General features: G+C 38.3%; 1 protein-coding gene across 3 annotated transcripts in view; it reads right to left on the reverse strand.

Annotated features, from left to right (window-relative positions):
• Positions 1-26,614, reverse strand: part of LOC148865439 (6-phosphogluconate dehydrogenase family protein) — a 58,935-nt gene that overhangs the window by 5,273 nt on the left and 27,048 nt on the right. For all 3 annotated transcript variants that reach the window (XM_088978995.1, XM_088978994.1, XM_088978993.1), the window contains 4 exons: positions 18,563-18,645; positions 17,346-17,441; positions 9,384-9,526; positions 3,765-3,849 (listed from right to left, as the gene is read on the reverse strand). In XM_088978995.1, the coding sequence (XP_088835121.1) occupies positions 3,765-3,849; positions 9,384-9,526; positions 17,346-17,441; positions 18,563-18,645 (407 nt within the window). The remainder of the gene's footprint in view (positions 1-3,764; positions 3,850-9,383; positions 9,527-17,345; positions 17,442-18,562; positions 18,646-26,614) is intronic.

Genomic DNA, 26,614 nt, shown 5'->3' on the forward strand with positions numbered 1-26,614 from the left:
ATGGAACGACTGATCCAACCTTGATTCATTTGAGGGAGGGGCAGACACATCAAGGGACTCAACAGGGACAGGAAGAGGAAGAGCAAACACCTGTGTCAAATCCTCCCCCTGTGGACAATGTCCTTCTGGAGAGGAACCATAAAAAGGGGAAGACTCATCAAAGGTGACATCCATTGAGACATACCGGTTGCTAGTCTTTGGATCAAAACAGCAATAACCCTTCTGTTTAGGGGAATAACCAAGAAAGATACACTTTTGGGCTTTGGGTTCAAATTTATGCCTTTGGACACTTGGAACATGTACATAACAGGTGCAGCCAAAGACACGAATAGGAACAGGAAAAAGGTCTTTGTCCGGATGAAGAAGAGTGAAGGGAGACTTAAACTCCAAAACCTTGGATGGCATGCAGTTTATAAGATAGGTAGCAGTAAGTACAGCATCACCCCAAAACCTGGTAGGAACATGTGAGGCAAATAAGATACTTCTTGCAAGCTCAACAATATGCCTGTTTTTCCTGTCAGCAACCCCATTCTGTTCTGGGGTCCTAGCACATGAGCTTTGATGAATAACCCCCATGTCAGAAAGACAGCAGGATAGGTTTTTCTCAAGGTATTCTTTTGCATTGTCCGATCCGAAGATTTTAATCCTGGTATCAAATTGGGTTAGAACAAATTCATGGAATTGTTTTACAAGTCTTGGAACTTCATCACGAGATTTCATCAGAAATATCCAAGTGAATCGTGAAAAGTCATCAATAAACAGGATAAAATATTTGTAGCCACCCATGGAGGGTAAGTGGTAAGGCCCCCACACATCAGAATGCACAATATTAAAAGGAATAGAAGATCTTTTATTTCTCAAAGGATACTTGCTTCTACAATGCTTTGACAATTCACAAGACTCATAATGAAGACTGGACAGACTAATTCCCTTAAACAGTCCAGGGAATAGATGACTCAAAGCCGAAAAAGACAGATGACCAAAACGACAATGACACAACATAATTCGACTAACAGACTCTGAAGAGACAGATCCAAGAGCAACATTCCCAAGATGATCAGTGCATTGTCCCGAAGTATCAAGCAGGTATATTCCGTTCGCCTCATGGCCACTCCCAATCACCTTCTGAGACTCTAGATCCTGAAAAATACAATAGGAAGGAAAAAAGTTTACACAACAGTTTAGTGACTTGGTTAAACTGCTCATAGACAACAAATTTGTATTTAGTTTAGGTACATGAAGGGCAGAAGGGAGGTACAAGGAATCCGTAACCTTGATGGTTCCCTTACCAGAGATAGGGGCAAGTGAACCATCAGCTAAAGTGATTTTATCACGTCCAGGAAGTAAGTCATATGAAACAAACAAGGTAAACAAATTGGTCATATGGTCAGAAGCACCTGAGTCAATAATCCAAGGGATCTTGAGATTACCTGAAGAGGTAGCATGATTAGCAGAAGCCCTTATACCTGAATGAGCAAATGCTGAAGTAGTAGAATTTCCTGAAGGGTCGGTAGCAGAGGTCACATCACTAAGCTGACTGATTATCTTCCCAAAATTTTCATACTCTGCTCTCATGGCTGCCAACTGTGCAGAAGCAGACATCTCTTCACTATCTGGCCTGGCAGCTACATTTGCACTTCCTGATCTTTTACTATCATATTTTTTCTGAAACCTGATGGGAACAAGATTAGGATGTAACTTCTAGCACTTGTCTTTGGTGTGCTTCGACCTCTTGCAGTACTCACATACAACTTCTTTCTTTCCTGTGCCACTAGAAGTTCCAACATTCCCTTTAGGTTTAATCCCCATATTGGCAAAGTGATCATTAATATCAGCCCCTTGAACCTGAATAGCCATTCTGTTCTTTTCACTACTCACCAATGCATAAGCTTGTGACAAAGATTCACACTCCTTGGAAAGAATATTCTATTTTGTGATATCATATTCCGGGTTTAGTCCAGTTAAGAACTCAAAAATCTTGTTCCTTTCAACCAATTTTCTATAGGTCTCTACATCATTAGTGGTGTCCCAAGTTACAGCTTCTATTAGGTCAATCTCTTGCCATAGGGATTTTAGGGTTGAGAAATATACAGCAAGAGGTTTCTCTCCTTGCCTTAAGTTCTTTACATCACTTCTCAATTTATATGCCCGGGCCACATTGAGTTTTTGGGAATAGGTTTCTGCAACACTGTCCCAAATTTCTTTTGTTGAATTCATCCATAGGTAGTGTTGATTGATTTGTGGCTGCATTGAGTTCACAAGCCACCCAATAACAGTGTAATTTTCTTGCATCCACTTCTCGTAGGATGGATCATCTTCTGGGGGAGCCTTCTTACTCCCCGAAATGAACCCCCACTTTCCTCTACTACAAACATGAATCTTTACTGATTGTGACCATGCCAGATAATTAGTTCCATCTAGTTTAACTGTGGTCACAGTCAATAAGGAATCACTTGGAGTCTCCTGACCCAATCCATATTCAGCATCACTTTTGTTTTCAAACTCTGAGGAGTACATCATGTAAACACTCCAAATATGATTTCAGATGACTTCTACAAGTATGCTGGATAAGAACAAGCAAAAACTGAGTTCAGCCGATCACAAGGAGGCAACACACTGAGTTCAGCCGACCACAAGGAGGCAACACACTGAGTTCAAGCTTCAAGAAGTAATCAGAAACTCCTAGGCACTGTGCACTCAGCCGAAGTACTTTTTCAAGGTTGTACACTCAGCCAAGAAGAATAAGTACCAATCGGTATTGCTGAATAGGCCTTTTCACAAACACAGTGTGGGCAATAGAGACAACCCCACTGTCAAGGAAGAGAAAAGACCCCAAAAAACAGTTCGTACAGCCCCCTAAAACAGCCGAACAAGAGTAACAATACACAGCCTTGTTACAAGGATGTTTCAGCAGGTTTTAACAGTCCAAGAAGAAGAGAAACAACAGCCCAGAAATTTCTGGGTTAAACCAGATTTAATGCAGTTGAAGGTAGTACAGAACAGCTAGGATTTTCGGACACTTCAACAGTCCAAACACAGTCGAAGGTAATACAAAACAGAACCAGAAAGCTGAGCACAACTTACAGTTCGAGCTTCAACAGTCCAAACACAGTTGAGCTTCAAAAACAGAACCGAGTTGTTCCCCTTCCCTTTTTTTCTTCTTCTCTGATTCTTCCTGGTCACCGAACCCCTTCTCCAAGAGATTCTAGTCTTGGGCTCGTCCAATGACCTCCAAGAATCAGGCAGTATGTGACTAAGTCTCCAGCCCTAGGATGTTCAAGTTCAGATACGCTCTGATACCATGTTGAAACTGAAGAGAGGAGAGGAGACTTGTGTGTTCTGCAATGAGGGTTCAGAGAAGAGTTTTTCGAACTCACTCTATCTCAGCCCTCTAACACTGTTTTATTAGATATATTTGAGTAATTACAAGGAGGCCCTTAGTTGGGCAAGAATTTACAAAGAACTTAAAAATAACTTAATATTGACAGGATGGGCCCAAAATAACAAGAAGAATAAACAACCTATGAGCCATTCGGCCCATCTTCTCTACAATATAAATTTCACATACAGTACATTTGATAATACTTCCCATCAAAGAGTAGGATAAATAGATGAGGTTTCAAACTCCTAAATAATGAACTAGAAATAAGCAATCCCAAAGGTATTTGATTGGAAACATCTACTACATGCTACCATTATTCCTAGAATGATTTCAGTGACCAAATATTTACTTATAACTTAGCAAGCAAATCATAATAGCATACCATAAGCTTGGATGAAAATCCACCAGTGTAATTCCTTGAAGAAGGCACATCTTCCATCACTCCAGGAACTGGATTGTAGGTGTCACTGCCATGTATGAGCATTTCAGCAAACTAACCAAACCACTGTAAAATTTGAATATCTTGATAGCATGTCAGTGATGAAAACAATATTTGATAAAGTAGCTAGTACCTAAAGATAATGAAGCATTTTACAAGCCTCTGTCAACCTTCCCATGAATTGTAAAGAAAACTAAATGAAGTTTAAACTCCAACATTTAGTGGACAACTTAAATGATGATTTAGATAAAACTTTCTTAACAGTACAAGAGAAAGACAACTCATCTAAATACACAGCCCTCCTGATGATTCAGATAAAAGAATTTCCAACATTTAGTTGGCACTTATGGATAAACCCAAATTGCAAAATAAGTGGTGATACACGAATTAAAAAGTGAATAAATAATAATCACCCAAGCTATAGTGAGTGAGAAATTGGAATGATTGCATCATGTTAAGATAGATAGATACAAAGATGATCCACACCATTTGCATTACCTGATAAAAAATATAAACCCGCATTAATTGGGAGACTTGCATAGTTGAAGCCATATGAGGCTAAATTCATGCTTCAATAACATCCCAGGAGATGTTAATGATATGTGAACTTATTTTACTTGGACATTTAAGGGGTTGTTCAGGATGGAACATTCAATAGATATTCTCTGAAAGATCCATCTATTTCTACTGGTGCCTAAGACAAAGACTTATTGTGGGTATAATCCTCTTTGAAATCTGTTGGAGGATATGCATCTGAAGACTTGGAGTCATATGTTAGACAGTTTTGTGTGCCCTTAGCTTCAATCAAAATTGATGTACTTTATGAGTTTATTGTAAATGAATAAAAGTGCATATTTGATTCATGTTCCCTTGGTATGTTTCTATGTAATTCCCTTAAACTGGACACTTATTGAAACTCGTGTTAGTTTAGAATGTTCACAGCTAGTGGGTCGGTCTGGGGAGACCTATCCTGACAAGGCTGACACTGTGGTGCCACCAAGTCGGTTGGGGTGGCTTGTCTCAGCTACCGGGGTGAGACCCTAGGCACATACAGTGTGGGATTAATTAAATCTTTGAACTGGACCAGATTTCCAGTATTGCCCTGGACCTTGGAGATTGATGGGCAAAACTGGAAAGTTACACCCGACCCCTAGACTCAATTATGATACTGCACTAGGTGTCGGATCGGGCTGTCTTTGATGTACCAATCAGTGAGATCCTTAGCGGGGGTCAAAACCTGGGTATATTGGGACAATCCGAGAATTCATCTGAGTGGATGATCATAGTGACAGGATCAGCCTCCTTGTCGGACAAAGGTAATGATTGAGGATGCACTCTCACTGTTGGAAACCAAGACTACCGGCAGCCGATTTCAACCGTTGAGATTTGTTTTGCAAAGTATATTTTATATGAGATATAAAAGTATATATATTATGGTTTCTAAAATGTATGCAAAAAGGTTTTAATTCCCGGGATCCATATAAGTGGAGAGTGCAACACTGTTCCTTGCAGCCGAGGGAGAGGTCCTCTCTTGTCGGGCAGTGTATGATCATTAAGGGCTGAGAGGTTAAGTGTAAGACCATTGAGGATAATACCTGATGGGCTAATCTTGCATCTGCCCACAGTCCCTGGGTGTTACAAGGTGGCTTGGCCCAGGGATCACTTAGGGTAAGTGTTGGGCCCATAGAGCCCATTCGATGGGTTTCAGGGGGTGCACTGTCTTTAACAGTGTATTCGACCAGGCCTTGTAACAAAGGCTGGGCCGAACCCATGTGGCTGATGTGTAGATCAATGCTTGGGTCCCATGCCATACAAGGAAGCCCAACTGGGCAGCAGTTAGGAAGGTTAAGTGAGCACATAAGCTTAATGGGCCTAAAGCCCATTTCGAACTGGGCTATTTATTTAGTTAATTAAAGGGGCGAATTCTGAGATGGATTAGCAGATAGGATAGGGTCTTAATCCTATCCACTCAGAGAGTCCAGATCTGAATGTGATTCAGATCTAGAAACCTCCTAATGGGATTAGGAGAAAGCTAATCTAATCTGCAGATAAGATAAGGGTTTATCCTTATCACTAGAAGAGAAGGCTGATCCAAATATGATTTGGATAAGCAGCTCCTAGTGGGATTAGGAGCTGATCTTTTAAGTTAACAAAAAGAAGGAGGGGGCGACAGCCTTTGGAAGAGATACATCAGATCCTCTTTAGTGCTGAAATCAAGAAGAGAGAATTCTGCACCCTGCGAATACTCTCTTGCCGCCTCCCTGTTCTTGTCGTCCTGTTTGCCAGTTCGATCTCCAGTTGTGGGAGAAGTCAAGATTGGATCTTGACATCAGTTCTTTGAGAAAGGATTGAGAAGGAAGCTATGCTCACGTACCATTCTACTGATTCTTGCGAAGGACAGAGTTCTTGGGGAAGAACACTGCTGATTCTGCTCCATCCTGCACTGCGCCATCTTCAGTGGGAGCAGTCTTTGGATCCTTCCTTGGGCGTGAACACCTTCGTTGGGCGATATTACTTTTCCGTATCAGGTATAATTCTCTCCTATTCCTTTTGGTTCAGATCTGGTTCAGTTTAAGGTTCAAGAATGATCATTGAAAATATGATTTTCTAAATAGGGAATGTGATTCCCAATTGAAGGGAGAGAAAAATTTTTGAAATTCGCCCTTTATTCCGCAATCTTTGGGCGTCCATGGGATGGATCTCTCATCCCTTCATCATAACCACGGTTTACAATATCAGCGATATTTGGCAAAATATCCCTGATATTTCTCATTTTGCTAAGTAGCAATACAAAATTCTCTGGGAATCTTTCTTTTCACAAATATCTCCAATATTTTGCCGATATGTCAGCGATATTTTAGATTTCATTGAAAGACTATATATTTAAGATTTAAAACTTTAGAGTATTATTAAAAACTTTCCAATGTTTCATTACAATCATCATAATTTTTTCAAAGTATTTTTCTACAAGAACCAAAGGAGAATTTGTGACTGGATAATTGGCTTACTATTTTCATATGATTCACTTACTAAGTCGCTATAATTCAAAAGAAGTAGAAAATGCATATAACTACAAAGAGCGTTCTCAACCTAATCAAAACATTTAGTAACGAAAAAGACAAAGGTCAAAATAGCAAGTAATTGACATATTTAATGAAGAGAATATGGCTAAAAGGCAAAAAGAGAGAGAGAGAGAAAGGTACCTATTAAAGTCTCCTAATTTTCTCCTATTTGATTTATACAGTTCTTTGCTATGTTTTTTGAGCCTTAAGGTGCAACTATACTTTTTATAATGATTCCTTAAAGGTTTATTAACTATTGCCATGTTTCTGGAAAACTTTCCGGATTTTTTAGATTTTCCATATATCATAGTGAAATTAACGAAATATCTCTGAGATATCTCCATCTCTACATGGTGAAATGCCCATTGATATTGAAACTACAAACCATGTTGTAACTACCATAGAAGAACTGAAACTCCTAATTCCTCAACTAGTTGTAGAGAAATATAGACAGATGGATGTGAGTTTGTAAATTATGGGTATAATTGTTCTTTCACCTCTTGTTATGCAAACCCAATAAATAATAAAGCTGAGTAGGTAAACAAACTAATGTAATTCATTATTCCCTCTAAGCTTTCTCCTTTAATTCTTTCTTTTTTAGTTCTACTTTTCTTCTCTTTTGCATCCATTCTACACTTTCCACTTGCTATCAGAGCAAAGATCAGACTGATCCAGACAAAGAAACCAAAGTGATCGCACAGACCACATGCTGACATCATTGCCATATGGGTGACATCAACAACCATATGGTCAAGGGAGAACCCTAGATTCTGATCTAGGAGGATTTGTCAAGAATTTTGGTAATGGCTTGAAATTGATCTCAAGCTAACTTGATACTTCTCTCACATTTTTTCTATAAAAAATGGTGGCAATTCATATTTGAGTTTTTTTCTGATAAGTTCTTTTACATCAGATATACAGTAAAACCCGATACCTAGAAAACAAACACAATATAAGCAGAATAGACATCATAAAGAGAGAAAAAAGCATAAACCCCCAAACACCACTAATATACCAAAAAAAGTAAATGAACTAAACCCAACACACATTATGCCAACAACCCTCCAAGAAGAAACCGAGAACAATGACACCTTCAAGAATATTTGTTCTATCCAGAGCACCGACTAAGGTGATCAAGAACAGGGTTTAAAATGTCGATGTCGGTGGAAACGTTGGTCATCCAAATATAAGAAACATATCAGAAATGTCGGAAATATCGTATGAAAATGTTGTAAAACTTATAGACATGGTGCAACCATTGGAAAATATGCAAAATATAGAATGATATTTTATGAAATGATAAAAGAAGCTAAGTCACGCCTTTTTAAATTATTGTCTTGTTCCATATCATTAAAAAAAGCTAAGAAACTAACGTTATAGACAAAAGAATACGTTCTGAAGTTTCCTTGTAAACCTTAAGATTCAAAGCTTCATGATAAAGCAAAATTTTAACTCATAGAAAATGTAAATGGTTGTAATAGATCAACCAAATAATCTATTACACAAGCAAAAAAGTAATATTTAACTTCATGTTTGAAATGAATATTGAGCTAGCTCCAAGTGGTAATCATGTAAGTTAGGCAAACAATAACAATTGTTACTTCATTTCTACAATATTACCACCAAATTATGTTATAATACTATCTCTTGGACTCCACATAGTACCGGTAGTGTTCATTGGGAAATATGTTGATTCTAGTAAAATTTCATGTCGCTACCCATGGAAGTGGAAATGGAAATAAGCCGTGCAAAGTATCTCTTGTTCTCCACATAATGCTGGTAGTGTTCATTGGGAAAATGTCAATTCTGGTAAAACTCCATGTTGCTACCCATGGAAATGGAAATGGAAATGGTCATGGAAATATTAGGGAAATTAGGGATATTTTAAACCATGGTTCAAGAAGATTGAAGTTTCTTAGGTTCCCTGTACCATTCAGTAATAAACTCAGAAAAGGACCATCTTATTTATTGGGATCTGATATATGAATACAAATCTGTAGGAGCAAGGGGATTAGCAAGTTGAATGAGAGAAAATGGACACTTATGAATAACACTTAGCATTCAGATTTCCAAGAATGTATTTTGTCTCCCTTCTCAAAGTGGCATTAAGTACTTCTGTTTTGTCTTCAGGTACTACACCTGGCCCTGGAATTTTTTATTAAATAGATGCTTCAGGGATTTTGAAATAGATAGAGTTTTAAATTGTATATTATTGTTATTGAATCAAGAGAAATAGATGCTTTTAGAATCTCAGGAGGTTTTAAATTCTCTTAAGATGAAGATGGAAAATCTCAGTGCCCCAGTTTAAATGTATATTATTGCTATTGGCACATTCTTTTTTCTGGGTCATCTGCAAAAGGTGCTCCTTAGGACATCTGATCTTGCTACACAATTCAAGAAACTATGTCTTGTGAATTTGGATTTATTAAATGTTATCAGCAAGAAGAATTACCAAAACAAAATGTTACCAGTAAGAAGGGTTAAGGAAAATATATGATACCTACTCCAACAGCGGGCACTTGAAGAGTTGAATATCTTTGTTAATGTATTTGCAGTAATTCCCAAAGACTGACCAAGACAAAACGCTTCTGACACCCCGAGCATACTCACTGCCATCACCAAATTATTGCATATCTTTGCTGCCTAAATAACAAACCCATGCCAAAGGCTTCACAAAGTCATAAGTTGCCGAGCCTCACAAAGTCATAAGATTCCAATGGGCATCAAAACACTAGTTGATTTGATGCCAATTTCAATTTTATGAAAGCAACACTGGATTACAGAAATTTATGATTTGAGATAACAAGATTATAGACATCTAACCAACATACAAGTTTTATAATCACTGTTTTTTTTTTTCCTAAGATTATTTGAAATTAGCTAGTAGATGATGTATTAGATGACACTCAGATTATGGCATGGTCAATCTGTAGTTTGATGTTGATAATTTAAAAGGTCGAACCTTTCTATTGTGTAATGTCTTTCATTTAACGACACTACGACAGGGTGAGGCACATATTATATACAGACTAGTTTCTCAAGCATGGGGACATAAATACTTTATTCATTATAAAAAGATCCAATGTACAACAGATGGTAATGGATATTTACAATTAAACAATTAGAGGTTTGAAGACAAAGTTGAAATGACAAAATCGATAAAATATGTCTACTAGGAATTTCTTATAATGGATTTCATTTTTTTTCTTTTATTATTGATATTAGTATATATACCATATTCAAATATAAAGGTGAACATGCGAAAGAACAAATAATCCAAGACTAATAATGACATTAAGAGACTGATAGAGAAGAGAAGAAGAAGAAGAAGAGAATGAGAGAAGAAGAAAAAGATAAGACAAAACAATGAGTTGGGTGGTGCACACTTAAATGATATATGTTTGAAACATAACAGGGAAAAGACAAAAATAATCTTGCACCAAATGTAGATGAATATAGACTACTAAAGAACTCCCCTCAAGTTGGGTGGTGGATATCAATCACAACCTGTAGAGACAAAGAGGGTTAATTTTGTCTTTCACTTTTTTCTGTATATTGGGAGCATATTTATATTATACTCCTTGTACACTAGATTCATTTTCTTGTACATTTTTAGTACATTATTTGTATCTTGAGGAAGGACTTGTCCTTTTATGTATTTAGTATAAATATCTATTTCTGGGTGTGTAGACAGTTGAGACACACCCATACTGTTCTCTCTCACCTTTCTTCCCTTGCATCCTACTTTGACATGGTATCAGAGCAGGTCTTCATTTGACTTGTTTCTCTTGCCTCTGAATTGTCCTTTTAGGAATCTTCCCTGTACGATTACCCTTGTTAGTGGAATTCTCACAGGGCTGTACAGCCCTAACGTGCCATTTTCCTAAAGATTGTGCATTCTGTGTTGGGAGTTCTTATCCTTCTCAAATTCTAGAGGTTTGAGTCTACAGAAACTTGAGTTTTTGGGTCACCCTGATCTTCTCCTCTTACTCCCGTATTCTGCTGGTATATTGATTTTGATCTGGAAGAGTTTTGATCTCTTCTTTGGGCTGTTACTTCGTTACAGGTACCATATCTGGACAGGCGGCAGTGTTTAATATCCTTGGTGGTGTTGTTTGTCTTTAGATAAACTAGTTTTCCTCCAGAAAAAAAAAATCTTGGAAGTTATAATATTTGCCTCTACAAGTTTCTGGAAGAACTGTTCAGTTTTGCCTAGAAGGGTGTTTGCTGAAATTCCTCCTTGAAGTTCAGGTTGGTTTCTTCTTGCTGATTTACTCTCTAGTTGTAGGGTAAGCCTTGGAAGTGTTTTTTGCTGCTACCTCTCTTTTACTTGTTTAGTCTTGTGCTGAAATGGCCTTGGAGAAAACTGATCTCCTACCTATCAAGTTTGATGGTACCAACTATGCATTTTGGAAGTTTCACTTCCAATTTCATGTTGAAGGCAAGGGATTGTAGGGTTATTTAGATGGGTAATGCCAAGATTGCATGTTGGATCCTTGGGTCGATTAAGGTGGATACTGCTATCCCTATGTGTGGGTATTGATAAGCATATGAAATGTTTCAATATCTCTAAAAGGTTTATCAACAATCAAATCTCTCTAGGCAATATCAAATTGAAACTGATATGTTTTCCTATCATTAAGGGGAGAAAAAGATCCAGGAGCATTATACTGTGTTGTTAAGTTCGATGGTACCAACTATGCATTATGGAAGTTACACTTCCAATTCCATGTTTAAGGCAAGGGATTGTGGGGTTATTTATAAGGGTAAAGCCAATATTGCATCTTGGATTCTTGGGCCGATTAAGGTGGATATTGCCATCCCTATCGGTGTTTTAAAAGCGCAAGGCGCAAAAAAGGCGCAGAGGTCAATTTGCACCTGAGGCACAAGGCGAGGTGCATGCCTTTTTGATGCAAGACTATACAAAAAAATGCTAAAAAATAAAAAAAAAATGTCAGAAAATTCAAAAGAAAATATTGAACATAATACTAATAAAAAATATAAACTTAAAATTTAAAACAAATGTTTTAAAAAAACCTATTATCTAAAATTAAAATACATAAACATAAGATGTAAAGCATATCCAAATGAGAATTTAAAAATAAAATCAAACATATAAAACATTTTCAAGCATGTAAAACCTCTAATCTCCTTTTTCTCTCAATTGCATTACTTCAAGTAACTAATGTAATGTAAAACATATTACATTCCTGATTCTCCAAGCTGCCTTTGTGCCACGCCCCTCGAGGCAAGCCCAAACAAATCCACGTTAGGTCTTAAAAATGATGATTTTAGTTCTCACACAAGTCCCCTCGAGGCATACCCTAAAATGTGCCTCGCCTATGCACCTAGGCGTGCCTTTTAAATCACTGATTCCTATGTGTGGGTATTGGACTGCATATGAAATGTTTCAATATCTTTAAAAGGTTTATCAACAATCAAATCTCTCTAGGCAATATCAAATTGAAATTGATATATTTTCCTATTATCAAGGGGAGAAAAGGATTCAGGAGTATTATGCAGCGTTTGCTCATTTGTGGACTGAATATGAGTTGGTACATTTGGGTGAGGGCCCTTCCGATTGTTGTGTGAAGTTTATGAAGAAACACTTTCACAGGAGAAAAGTTAAGCATTTTTTTATGCATCTAGGCAGGAATATGAAGTTGTAAGGTAAAATATTCTTAGTAGAGGTACCACACAAGATCTGGATACTATTCTTGGAGAACTTCTGAGGGGAAGAAGGATCCCAACTTTGATGTTGTTTTTCTTGCTGTTAAACCTAAAAAAAAAGAAAGACATCTCCCATGTTCAGTGTTATGAGTGTAAGGAGTCTAGACATGTTTCACATTGTAAGAACATTTGTACTTATTGCAAAGCAACGTGGGCATACTATTACTGAACATTCGGTCTCCAAAGGGAAGTGGTTCTAATTAGAAGAAAGGTACACACATAAGGCATATCAGACTTTTAGATGGTTCATCTACTTCTACTCCACCCTTGATGTCAAAGGGGGATACTTTAGGTGTCATGACTGAAGAAAAGATTCGCCAACTTATGTCCACCACTATCTATTATGCATTCTTTACAATTGGTCTGTCTAGTAAGTCTTCCTTTTTTGTGTCTCACCTTATCATCGTTGGGTCAACGATTTTGGGGCCTTTAATCATATGATAGGGGCTTCCTTCGGTTAGTCCCCTAAACCTTCTCTGGTAGACACATTGTGACTGCTAATGGTTAAAAAAAAGATATTCTTGGAGGTGATGATTTGTTTTTGTCAACCTCTAAGTCCTCTCACTTTTACCTACCCAAAACCTTATTTGTGCCTAAGCTTACAACTAATTTGATCTCTATTGGACAACTTTTTGAAGATGGTAACACTATTTATTTCTCTTATGAAGGTTGTTTGATACAGGACCAACGAATAAGAGAGGTGAAAGGGAAGGGGCATAGACTATATTGACTGTTTGCTTTGGAATTTGAGAAGAAGGATTCCTCCATATTTTCTTCTTGTTTACTTTCTACTACTCCTTGTTTTGAAACTACTAAGAAACTAGATTTTTATGGCATAGATACCTTAGTCATCCTTATTCTAACAAACTAGATTTTTTGTTTGCTTCTAGTAGTTTTCCATCCTTTGTTACTTCTTTTAGGGATACTAATAGAACTTGCATTATTTGTTCCTTGTCTAAGAGTCATGTTCTACATTTTCCTTCTTCTAAACATGCAACTATTCCATTTCAATTAATGCATAGTGATGTTTGGTCATGTTTAGTTGTATCTAGATTGGGCTATAGATATTTTGTGACTTTTATTGATGATTGTACCCATTTCACTTGGATTTTCTTCCTTTGAAAGAAATCAAAAGTTTCTCAACCTTCAAGAATTTTTAAGCTTAGGTTGCTATTCAGTTCAAATCTAATATATGCATCATTCGCTCTGACTTAGAGGGAGAGTATTTTGATGAAGACGTTCAAAACTACTTGAAACAACAAGGCATTTGATCCCAAAAATTATGTACTGGTACCCCTCAAATAAAATGGGGTGGCAGAATGAAGGGATAAACACATCTTGAGTGTTGTCAGTACCTTATTGTAAGATTCCTATGTTCCTGTTTGGTTTTGGGTGGAGGCATCCAACATTGCTATGTATCTGATAAATCTTCTTCCTTCATCAGTTCTAGGTAATTCTTCACCCTTCTAGTCTCTTTTTGATCACCCTTCTGATTTTTCCATGTTTGTGTTTTTGGTTTTGTTTGTTTTGTTCACCTCCCACCATAAGAACACTAAGTTAATTGCTCAAGTTGCCTTGTATGCTTTTGTGGGCTATAATCCTAATCATAAGGGATTTCTTTGCTATGATCCCAAACCTCATTGCATTCGAATATATCGCAATGTTATTTTCCTTGAGAATATATCTTTCTATGAACATATTGTTATGCTGCCTACTCCTTTTGTATCTCTATTACACAACTTTGACTCTATAGATTCCTTAGAAGCCTCCACATCTCTTTTGAAGCCTCTTCAGACCTTCTAGAAGTTGCCAGTTGCTCCAGCCCCTATACATCTTCCTTCATCATCGGATGCTGGTCCATCTATGCCATCAGCTCCTGTAAGTTCTCTTGTCCATCATTTGTTCCTATCTTATGTCATTCAACTAGAGTTTCTTGACCTCCTGACCGCTATGGTTTTCCTTCAAACCATAGCTCTCTTTTTGTTGCGCTATTCTCTACAAATATTCCTAAGTCTTACCAACAAGGTAGCTGCTATTCCCCGTTGGAATGATTCCATGGACACTAAACTTCAAGCCCTTTTGGAAAATGACACTTAGGAGCTTTTCCCACCTACTCCCAATGCTATTGTTATTGGTGACAAATGGGTTTATCTTATAAAGTTGAAATCATATGGGAGCCTTGATTGATATAAAGCTTGTCTTGTTGCTCAAGGCTACAAGCAAGAGTATGGGATAGATTATGAGACACGTGTACCGGTGGCAAAGATGACTAGTGTTCAATTACTTCTCGCTATCTCTACAATTAAACAATGGGAGATTCATCAAATGGATGTGAAGAATGTTTTTCTTCATGGGGAATTGAACGTCTATGAAGCCTCCTGCATTGTATTGCAATAACTCCTGTCTTGTTTGTCATCTCAAGAGATCATTGTATGGTCTTAAACAGGCTCCTAGATCCTAGTTTGAGAGATTTCGGCCTGTCATCATTGGTGTTGGATTTATTCAGAGCCTCTCAGATTATTCTCTATTTTCCTTACATCGGCCTTAGGGAATGACTATGCTTCTGTTGTATGTTGATGATATTATCATTACAAGAGATGATCGAGAAGGGCTTGTTGATTTGAAGAGACTTGAGTGACTCCTTTAAGATGAAGGACTTTGGTCATTTGACTTATCTTTTGGGTTTGGAGGTGCAACATACTTTGTCACAGGCCTTGTTCAGATAGATAATCTCACTAAATTCTAACTTGGTTGACACTCCCTTGGAAATCAATTTGAAACTCAGTAAGGATTTTGGTCCTCTCCTTAAACATCCTACTCTTTATCGCCAGTTAGTAGGCAGCTTGATTTATCTCACTATGACATGCCTAGATAGCTCATATGGTCTGCAGGTTGTGAGCCAGTTTGCGTCTTCTCCTCGACAACCACACTTATCAGTTGTTTATTGTATCCTTAGATATGTTAAAAGGGACTTTATCTCAGGGCCTACTCTTTTTCATCATCATCATCTCTCCGTCTTTCTGCCTTTGCTGATGCTGATTACTAGTTGGTGTGTATTTCTAGGGGATTCGCTAATATCTTGGAAATGTAAAAAATAATCTATTGTTTCTAAATCTTCTACTAAAGTGGAGTATAGGGCCATGTCCTCTGTCTGAAATGAGATTATTTAGCTTAAGGCTCTCTTACATGACCTTCATATTGACCTCCAGTCTTCTGTTCCACTTTTTGCTGACAATCTCAGTGCTATCAAAGATTGCTTCCAATCTTGTGTTCTGTGAGCATATAAAGCATATTGAAATTGATTGTTACTTTATTAGGGACCTCCATCTTGTATGCCATATTTCTCTCCCTCATGTCTCTTCTGGACACCAGATTGCAAACCTTTTTACTAAAGCTATGACAAGAGCACAGTACACTTATGTCATGGACAAACTGACGCTCATTCCTTGGTATCAGTTTGAGGGGGAGTGTAGAGACAAAGATAGTTAATTTTGTCTTTATACGTTTTCTGTATATTGGGATTATATTTATATTATACTCCTTGTATACTAGATTCTTTTTCTTGTACTTTTTTGTACATTATTTGTATCTTGAGGACAGAATTGTCCTTTTATGTATTTAATATAAATATCTATTTCTGGGTCTGTGTAGACACACCCATACTGTTCTCTCTCACCTTTCTTCTCTTGCATCCAAACCAACTTTGGCATACCCAACTTGTTACATAGTTCATTACTTCATTATAGCACAAGCTAGTAACACCCTTAGTAAATAAATCAGCTACTTTCTCCTCAGAGACTACAACAGGAAGACAAATTTATCCTCTTTCCACCTTTTCACGGATGAAATGCTTAACAACCTCTACATGTTTGGCTTGTTATGTTGGATGGAGTTGTGAGAAATGTTAATGGTTGCCTTCTTGCCATGGTAGGAAAACACAGTACCAAATATAGGGAATCTCAACTCAGCCAACAATATCCTCAGCCATAAAACTTCAACCACTTCATGTGCAATGGCACAATACTACTTTCTCTGCACTAGATCATATCACAGCATATTGCTTTGTGCTTCTCCAAGTCACCAAATTTCTACCAACTACAGTACAATTACTAGTAGTGGACCTTCAATCATCCATTGAGACAGCCCAGTCAACATCAATATAGGCCTTTACATGTGCCCATGTTTAGTGAAGAGAAGCCCCTTTCCTAAATGATTCTTCAAGTACCTAAAAACCCTATCAGCAGCCTCATGGTGAGATGTTCTAGGGGATTTCATAAATTGACTAAACACAGCATAGGCCATATTTGGACAATAAACAAGTACAGTAACCTCCCGACCAGCCTCTATGGCTGTCTCTTACTAGAACCTCACCATTGTTTTCTCCAAACTAATTGTTGAGGAGAGTTTGCAGGTCTAGACCCCAATACAATTATAGAGCAATGCATCATGTTATTTCAAATACTCTTTGGTTATTTTCGTTGCTTGATGAAAAGTCACTGTCTTACAATCTTATCCAAAAGGACTGAATGAAGCACATGGAAAAGCACTAATAAGGAAAAAAATACAATGTCACTTAAAGGCCACTGAATACTGAAGAATATATGCAAAATGAGCAAACACATGGAATAGAACATAACATGTATATTATTTCAGTACCCTCTTTTATAGGAATTAACAAATAATAAGCTTTCAAAAAGAAATTAATTAGTGAAGATTATATAAGAGAACTTACAACACCATTGCCAGGCCCACCACAATATATTGCATGTCTTCCCATTGAGAGAAATAAGGGTTTTGCAGCCAGATAAGCTTCCTCTAATCCACCAACCTGAGTTGAATTGACAGCTTATATTCTTAAAATGTAATATAAAAAGTTGTGGTTTTTTATTACAAATGGATAAAACTTGAGTTGCTAAACAAACAGTTCTAGCATTCAGATACCAATCCAAACAGTTCTAGCATTAGAGTATCCTTGATTTCATCAAAGGTAAAACTTGAGTTGCTAAACAAGATACAGTTATCCATTGGCAAGAAGACTACACATCACTAAAGGTAGACACATCAAATGATGAGAATTTATCTGGTGGTACATCATGTAGAAAGTCAACTAATTGACGGTTCTTGATAAATGAATAACTGGATAAGGTTTTCTGCACAAGGTTAGGAATTTATATCATGTATAATTTAGGATAATGAGATTCTGTTTCTCTTGTCCTAAGCGAGGAAATAATCAAAACCCAACTGCTCTACAACTGAGTTATGTTTTATTTTTCCCCTGATCCTGAAGCTGAACTTGATCAAATAAAGGTGCAAGCAGGTTGAGTGTTGGGAACCCGGAGGGCCCATCATGCTCAGCTGAGACTCAAGCCCAGGAGAGGGCCCATGCAGATGACCACCCAGAAGCAGAGGGAGAGAACCAGGCCTGTCACCCAATTCATTTTGTGTACACTCGGAGGAAGGACACATCGGTTTAATCAGTTGGAATCTGCACATGGGTAGTCAGAATCGGTTACGAACCGATAAGTAAATAATGATTGTAATAAAATAGTATAAATAGTAGTCTTGAGAGGGGAGAGGGAGGTGAGAGATATTTTCTTCTGAATTCTTCTTCTTCTTCCTTCTCTGTGGAGGTGAACCCCCTCGAAGTGGTTCCTGTATTAGGCAGTAACCCAACATTGAGCAAAGGTTCTGGACTGAGTTAGCCCTAACTTTTGCATCCACTCCATTGTCTTTTGTGTTAACAAGGATAAAAATAATAAAATGGAAGTGAATTCATTGGAGAAGTGTATCAATCTCCCTATTTACTATATAGCTAAATTAATCATGCCAAAAAAAAAAGAGTAGGATATATATACAGTCACTCCTGCAGTGTTCAATCTAAAGGAGCATAGTTATACTAGGAAGAGTTAACTTCAATGCATTGTAACAAAGTTAAGCTTAAAACAGAACCATGAAAGTGAGAGTCCCAGCTTCTGCACCAAGCACACCTCCAGAGACAGGAGCATCCAACATGAAAGGGGTTTTTTCATAACCTATATAAAATATCCTTAATCAGTCATTAGAAGCCAATGTTGTTGGATCATATGAACATACATAAATAAACCACAACAATTATCTATCACATGAAGCAATTAATGGGTACAATAGCCTATTACAATTGCATTTTTCATCTAATCAGGTTTAGCTTTGATACCATGTTATCTACCATAGAAAAGAGTTAGAAGAAGAAATAGCTTTGTTGCTCTGATACCAGGTTTAGCTCTTCTCCACAGTTCTTTTCATATGATTAGGACATGAAGTCCAATGTAGTGATTGGGGATACTTTGTTTGTCAGCACCAATAATGCTTTTGATCTTGTTAAATTGGCTGGTATTACTGATGACAAATAGGTTGATACCCCTCTAGAGCTGAATGACAAGTTATCTAAGTTTAAAGTCTCTTTACTTCCTGATGCCACTCTATATCAACAACTTGTGGGGTTTCTCATTTAACTTACCATGACTCATCCTGACATCTCTCCCGCAATTCAGGTTGTTAGTCAGTTAGTTTCTGCTCTTCATTAGCCTCACGTGATTGTTGTTCATCGGATTCTTGTTATGTTCATGCACGTTATCACAGAGACTATTCCTTTCTTCCTCCTCTCCTATCCAACTGAGGACCGGTTGTGTGCTTTATGGGTGATTCCCTCATTTCCCAGAAGTGCAAGAAACAATAGACAGTCCCAAGTCATCTAAAGAAGCCAAGTATAGGGCTATGTCATCTGTTTGTAATAAGATAGTTTGGCTTCAATATCTCTTTGTAGACTTTGGTGTTCATCTCCCAATTCTTACTACTCTATATTTTTTTTGATCAATTTCTTACTACTCTCTATGCCGATAACACCAGTGCTATCAAGATTCCATCTAATCCAGTTTTTCGTGAGAGGACCAAGTACATTGAGGTGGACCGGCACTTCTTAGAGACTTGTTTCTTTCTGGTTCTATCTTTCTTGTGGGCAAACTGATGCTTATGTCTTTGCATCAAAATGAGGGGGAGTGTGGAGAGTCTTGATGTATTATAATATTAATGTCCCTGTTTTACTCTTACATATATTTTCTTATTTCTTTTCCTCTTCTTTCAGCCTTGTAAGGACATTATTGTAATTGTACATATCATTAATATATAGGACTCTTTGAGGGTGGGGGTTGATTCATTCTATTGACACCCCTGAATTCTTGTGCTCTCTCTCTTGTTCGAACTAGTAGAATAACATTATTATTTTTTTGATAAACATAGTAGAATAACATTATTAGTGGGTTGTGCCATATTTTTAAAGTTGCTATAAGGTGTTATAACTGCTGCCATCTTAGTAGGGGCAGATTTGCATTTTGGCCATTATTATTATTAAAAAGGTATAAAAGCAATGAGGTCCTACATTGAGCCCCATGATATGTTTCTCTCAAATTATCTCTTCTCTTCTCTTCTCCTCTCTATTTTTCCTCTTCCATTGCTGAAACCTATTTATTCACTCACAATTAGCTATTTTCTCTAATCTGAACCTATTTGGCTGGTTGACAATGTTGAGGATTGTGCGTAGATTTATGAGTTAATTTTATTGATTATTTGTTTAGATAGGTTCATAGGTAGTGGGCACCACAACACACTTGCTGGGACCCTTTGGAGTCTTTTAGAGTGCCTTTTTTAAGTTCTTTATTGAGTATTTATGTTCAGCCGCCATATAAGGGCATACTTGTCATTGTACTTGCTTTTTACTTTAAATAATTGTAGAGAACACTGATGTGGTCCCCACTGTGTTTGTATGCCAGTAATTGACAGTTAGTTATTTTAGTTATTTCAGTTTGTTAGTTGGTAGTTTATTTCAGCCTTTTGTTATTAGTTTTCTTTTATTATTTTGCCATGTAAGCAGTAAGGGTAATTCAGCCCTTTTACTGTCATTCGAATATTAATATAAATTATAAGAGTGGGGTGGCTATTGTAAGTCACTCTCTCTTTTCTGAATTCCTTCGAGTTCTTATGCTAGTCTAATCAGGCCGACTACATGAGAACTTCCTAGGTTTGGAAGTTTTCAGCAGAAAAAGGTGAATCGGCTGATTCTTGGAGGTTACTGGCAGTGTGTGGCTGCTACTAAAGAGATTGTAGAGCCTTGGAGAGTTCTAGTGATCAGGAAGAATCTGAAGAAGGTTCGAATCCTCGAGATTAGGGTTTAGACATCAGTTAGAAGGTGGCGGCCAGAATTTTTTCATGAAGTTGCTTTCCTTGAGATCGATCCGAAAAAAATTATTTTTGTTTATTCTGTGAGGTGCGGCTGGTAAATCTCCTCTCTTCTCCTGAGGTTTTTAGGGTTTTAAGAGAAAACCCTAAAAATTCAAGACTGTTGTTGATTCCAGGGCAGTATTGGGCCTGTTTCTATTCAATCTGAGTTCTTTTTTGTTCTCTGAAGATCTAGTAGAGCTGTTCACTGTTTCGGGGTAGTTGCTGAACTTAATTCATCCTCCTAGGTTGGCTGTTATCAATTTCTGGGTGCAGTTTCTCTTATTACAAATTTACAATGATTAAAAAAGTGTTTTTTGATTAACTCTTAACCAAGAATAGAGTTTAAGACCCAAGGGGAAGGTGTTTTGGGGGCTGGTGGTTCTGGTAACATGTCTGAGAACACATTTCAGATTACAACTGTTAAGTTTGATGGATCAAACTACTTAGAATGGGCCCAATCAGCCATGATGGCTGTTGGGGGTAGAGGAAAGCTGAACTATTTATTGGGGGATGTGAAGGAACCAACTAAGGAGGACCAAGCTTATGTCAAATGGGTTCAGGAGAACTATTTGGTTATAACATGGTTGTGCAACTCCATGCAGCCACATATCCGAAACTATTTGTGGGCAAAAACAACTAAGGAAATTTGGGATATCATGAAAGAGACCTACTCCCAACCCCTTAATGTTGTTAGGGCTTATGGCTGAAATGTGAGGTTAATAATCTTAAGCAAGGAGAGAAACCAGTCTCCTTTTACTTCTCAACCTTGAAATCCTTGTGACATGAAATTGACCACCTAGAAACAATTGAGTGGGAAAGTTAGAAGGATGCACAGACTTATAGAAAGTAGGTTGAAACTAATAGGGTTTTTGAGTACCTAGCTGATCTGTATTTTGAATATGATATTGTGAGACAACAACTATTGACAAGAGACAGTGTGACCCAGTCTATCTCAAGCCTGGTCCTTAGTGCATAGTGAAGAGACTAGGAGAAAGGTTATGTTGCAGCATCAGCCCTTCGAATCAGCCTTGTCAGTAGTTAAACCTAAGTCTGGGGGTGATAAGGAGAGAGATATAAAGGAGGACAAAAGGGACCTAGTATGTGAACATTGCAAGAAACCTAAGCATACTAAAGACACATGTTGGAAGTTGCATCATCATCTAGTTCCAGCAAAACTCAAGAACAAAAAAGGTAATGCTAATATGTCTGTTAATACTGATTGTGCAACCTCATCGGGCACAAGAGGCACATCACTAGACACCCTAGATGCTGTCCGGGCTGCTTAGACTCAGTTGGAAAGTGAAGTTGGTAATTCAGCTCCATCACCTTAGCCGCCATCAGCTCCTCCCACCTTAGCTTTTGCTCATTCAGGTACTTGGGCCTCAACTTATCATGCTTTAGCTCCAGGTAACATTGAACATTGTTGGGTAATAGACTCAGGTGCATCTAACCATATGAATGGCTCATCCTTACTGTTTACTACCTACCACTTATCTTTTGGCAGAGACAAAGTGTCCATTGTTGATGGTTCCTTTGTTCCCATTTCTAGCAAGGGAGACATCAAGTTGTCTAATGCCATTTCCTTGTCTTTGGTTTTGCATGTTCCTAAACTTAGTACTAATTTACTTTCAGTTAGTAGCATTACTAAAAACCAGAATTGTTCAGTGACTTTTTCCCTTATCGATGTGTTTTTCAGGATTTGGAGACAAGGAAGGTGATTGAGACTAGCCGTGAGATGAATGGGATCTATCTGCTTGGATGGAGTTCTCATTGGGAAGATAGAGAAGCCAAGATGTTTTTTGTTTCTCAGTCTGTTGGTTAGGTTATGCTTTGGCATAATCGGTTGAGTCATTTATCTTTTCGGTCTTTGAAGAGTTTGTTTCCTAGTTTGTTTGAGTCTGTCCAGATGTCCAGTTTGAGATGTGAAAGTTGTGAGCTTGCAAAGCATTGTAGAACAACTTATTCATTGAGTAATAAAAGTAGTATTCCTTTTGACATTGTGCATACCGATGTTTGGAGATCTTATCACATCACTGCTATGGGGGGCACAGATATTTCTTGCTATTTGTTGATGACTATACCCATTTTTCTTGGGTTTACCTTATGCGTTCTTGAGATGAGGTTCCTGCCTTGACCCGGATCTTTCATTGGATGATTTTAACCCAGTTTGGGGTCAAAATCAAAATTTGTAGATCCGATAATGCGAAAGAATACTTTGCAAAACCATTAGCCTCTTATTTGCTTGACCATGGGATTATCCATCAGAGTACTTGTCCTCATACACCTCAGTGGAATGAGGTTGCTGAGAGAAAGAATAAACACATATGAGGTGGCTAGAAGCATCATGTTTAACTCCAATGTGCCTATACGTTTATGGGGAGATGCCATTCTTACAACAGTATATCTCATCAACCGAATTCCTTCACGGGTTCTTGACATGAAACCTCCATTCACCCTTTTATATTCTGATAAAGAGTTGTTTACCGTTCCCCTTAAAACCTTTGGTTGTACTTGGGAATGGCAACAGAGCAGGTTCGGGGCGGGGATTATATTCCCCGTCCCCGACCCCGATTATAAAAGTAACCGCCGTCCTCGTCCCCGATCCCCACCGGGGATAAAATTTGTCCTCCATCCCCAATCCCCAACGGGGATGGGTTTTCCACAGGGACCTGAATCACCGAATTTTTTTAGATAACAATATTTATTTGAAAAATAAAATTACTTGAAATAAATAAAAAATTTAAATTATAATTTTTTAAATGTTTTAATATATAATATAAATAATATAATAATATATATACATAATTGGGGTCGGAACGGGGTGGGGACCTCAATCTCTATCCCTGACCCTGACCCCGATCGGGGATTCCTAATTTCCTATTAATCCCCATCCCCGTCCCCGTCCCCGCCCCGCCAAAACAACCCCCATCCCTGACTCGATGGGGTCGAGGAAGTCGGGTCCCCGCCTGGGATTGGGAAAATTGTCATCCCTAGTTGTACTTGCTTTGTTCAAATTCTTGGCCCTCATCATTCCAAATTTGATCCTAAGGCCTCAAAATGTATTTTGCTTAGCTATGCACAAACTCAAAAGGGATATTGCAACTATGAATCCACGTCTGGGAGGAGATTTGTCTCTATAGATTTCACTTTCTTTGAGCATGTACCCTATTATCCTAGGGTTTCTCCTTAGGGGGAGAGTAGTGAGGTTGGGGTTAAATCATCAGAAGTTCCTTTACCTGTCCCATTGAGTGAAGAGGGATGTAATGGGGAGGGTTGTCAGAGGTGTCGGGATTTGAGAGTCTATCACAAACGGTGGAGGGATGTTGATTTTGGTTATCAACAGTCCAGGCCAGCCCCAATTCCTTCTGTGGATCCAGATCCAAGTACCATAGTTTCTTTATCTGATATTATAGATGAGATACCTTTTACTGTTAAGCCTTTACCACCTTTTAATGAGCCCTCACCTCCATTGGATGGCCTTGAGCTCCCCATTGCAGTCCGTAAAGGCAAACGCCATTGCACCACATCCACAACCCACTGCATTTCCCAATTCTTGTCTCCTATGATCATATGTCCCCTCTTACAAGTCCTTTCTTGCATCCATTGATGATATTCCCATTCCCAGAACAGTGCTGGAAGCCTTGTCAGTTCCTGAGTGAAAGGATGCAATGAAGGTAGCAATGGATGCCCTTATGAGAAACAATACCTAGGAGCTAGTTGATCAGCCCAAAGGGAAGAAACCCAGTAGCCTCCTGGATTTTATCGTGTAGAAACAGAAAAGAAGGTTTGTCGGCTGAAGAAAGCCTTGTATGGACTAAAACAGTCCCCAGAGCTTGGTTTGATAGATTTAGACAAGCCCTTGAAAAGTTCGGTTATGTACAGGCCCAGTCAGATCACACCTTGTTTATTAAGAAAGTGGATTCTTCCTTAACCTTGCTTGCTGTATATGTGGATGATATTATAGTGTCAGGGAGTGGTAACATGAGATTGAGTCTCTCAAGTAACTCCTTCATTAGGAGTTTGAGGTAAAAGATCTGGGAGAGCTACGATACTTCTTGAGTATTGAGGTAGCTAGGTCCAAGCATGGGATTTTTGTTTCTCAAAGAAAGTATGTTCTTGATTTGTTGGAAGGAACTGGAAAGTTGGGCATTAGGCCTATTGACACACCTATTGAACAAAATAACAAGATTAGTGCAGAGGGTGGAGAGGCCCTTAAAGATAAAGCTATGTTCCAACGGTTAGTTGGAAAACTCCTCTATCTCTGTCTCACACGACTGGACATCAATTATGCAGTCAATGTTGTTAGTCAGTATATGCACTCTCCTAGAACTACTCACCTACTTGCATTTGAGAGGATATTGGCATATTTGAAGAGGTGTCCAGGCAGAGGTGTTCTATTCAAGGATAATGATCATATGAAGATAGAAGTTTACACAGATGCTGATTGAGCTGGGTGTGTTGATGATAGAAGATTTACCTCTAGATATTGTGCTTTTGTAGGAGGTAATCATGTCTCTTGGAGGAGTAAGAAACAAAATGTTGTTTCTCGTTCCAGTGCTGAAGTTGAATATAGGTCCACGGATTGGGCATTGCTTATGAGAAGCCCTTAATGTTGTACTTTGATAATCAAGCTGCTATTAATATAGCCCATAATCAGGTACAACAAGACAGAACTAAGCATATTGAAGTGGACTAGCATGCAGCTTACAGATCTTCTCACCAAGGCTGTTCCAAGGAAAAAGTTAGAAGCAGAACTATGCAAGTTGGGAATGACAAATATCTATTCCTGTTAGGAACTGCCTAACTTAGGGACTCTTTCGAGGGAGCCTGCCTCCAAAATGAGAGAGAGAGAGAGAGAGAGAGAGAGAGAGAGGTTGTATTCCCAATTTAATAATCGATTCTGTTATAACACTATTGTTATTTATACACTGCTGTTACACTGTTGTTACAATTCTGTTATACCAACTTCTCCATTTGTCCAGTCCACTTGTCTAGTTTGTTATTTAGTTTGTTCTAGTGGTTGGCTGTTAATTCTGTTGTACCAGCCTCTCCACTTGTCCAGTCCACTTGTCTAGATTGTTATTTAGTTTGTTCTAGTGGTTGGTTGTTAGTTATATTCTTTAAAGGCTGACGTGGCCTTTTCTTGTACACTTATATTCCCTTTATTTGTGTCTCAACAGTCCCTCCTCCCTTGAAAGCGACCTTGCCCTCAAGGTCTAGATGTGGAAATCTATTCTGTAAATCCAAGTAAGGTTCCCAAGTTGCATCCTCAATTGGGAGACCTGACCATACCACCGCTGCCTCTGGTTCGATGTGATTCCTTTGCGTATGCACCTGAAATCTTTCCTTAGGTTCTTGGAAGATCCCTGAGAACTTCTGAAGTAGCTGCTGTAGTTGTGTGCGGCCCTCTTCAGATCTGCTTTCTTGGGCTAGAATGGGGCCGTTCTTGTGGGAGTCTATCTACATTAAAACGATGTGGGTTGGGTCTGCTGCTTGTTTCCTTAGGGAGGCGAGGCTAATAGGCCTTGGACCCTTGGACAACTGCCCTTGAATATGCACCTGTGAGCTGCCCATTTGGAAATCCATGGTGAGGCGGGTCCAATCACATATCACCGGCCCTAGTTGCCTTAACCATTGGACTCCGAGAACTACATCTGCTCCACTGATTTCCAGGGGGTGTAGATCCACCTCGAACTCATGTCCTTGTATCCTTATCTTTAATTCTGTGCACGTACTGTCACATACCAG

This window comes from Nelumbo lutea, chromosome 3 (genome assembly GCF_056320005.1).
Source record: "Nelumbo lutea isolate HS-2025 chromosome 3, American lotus-T2T, whole genome shotgun sequence".
In the NCBI taxonomy this organism is placed as follows: domain Eukaryota; kingdom Viridiplantae; phylum Streptophyta; class Magnoliopsida; order Proteales; family Nelumbonaceae; genus Nelumbo; species Nelumbo lutea.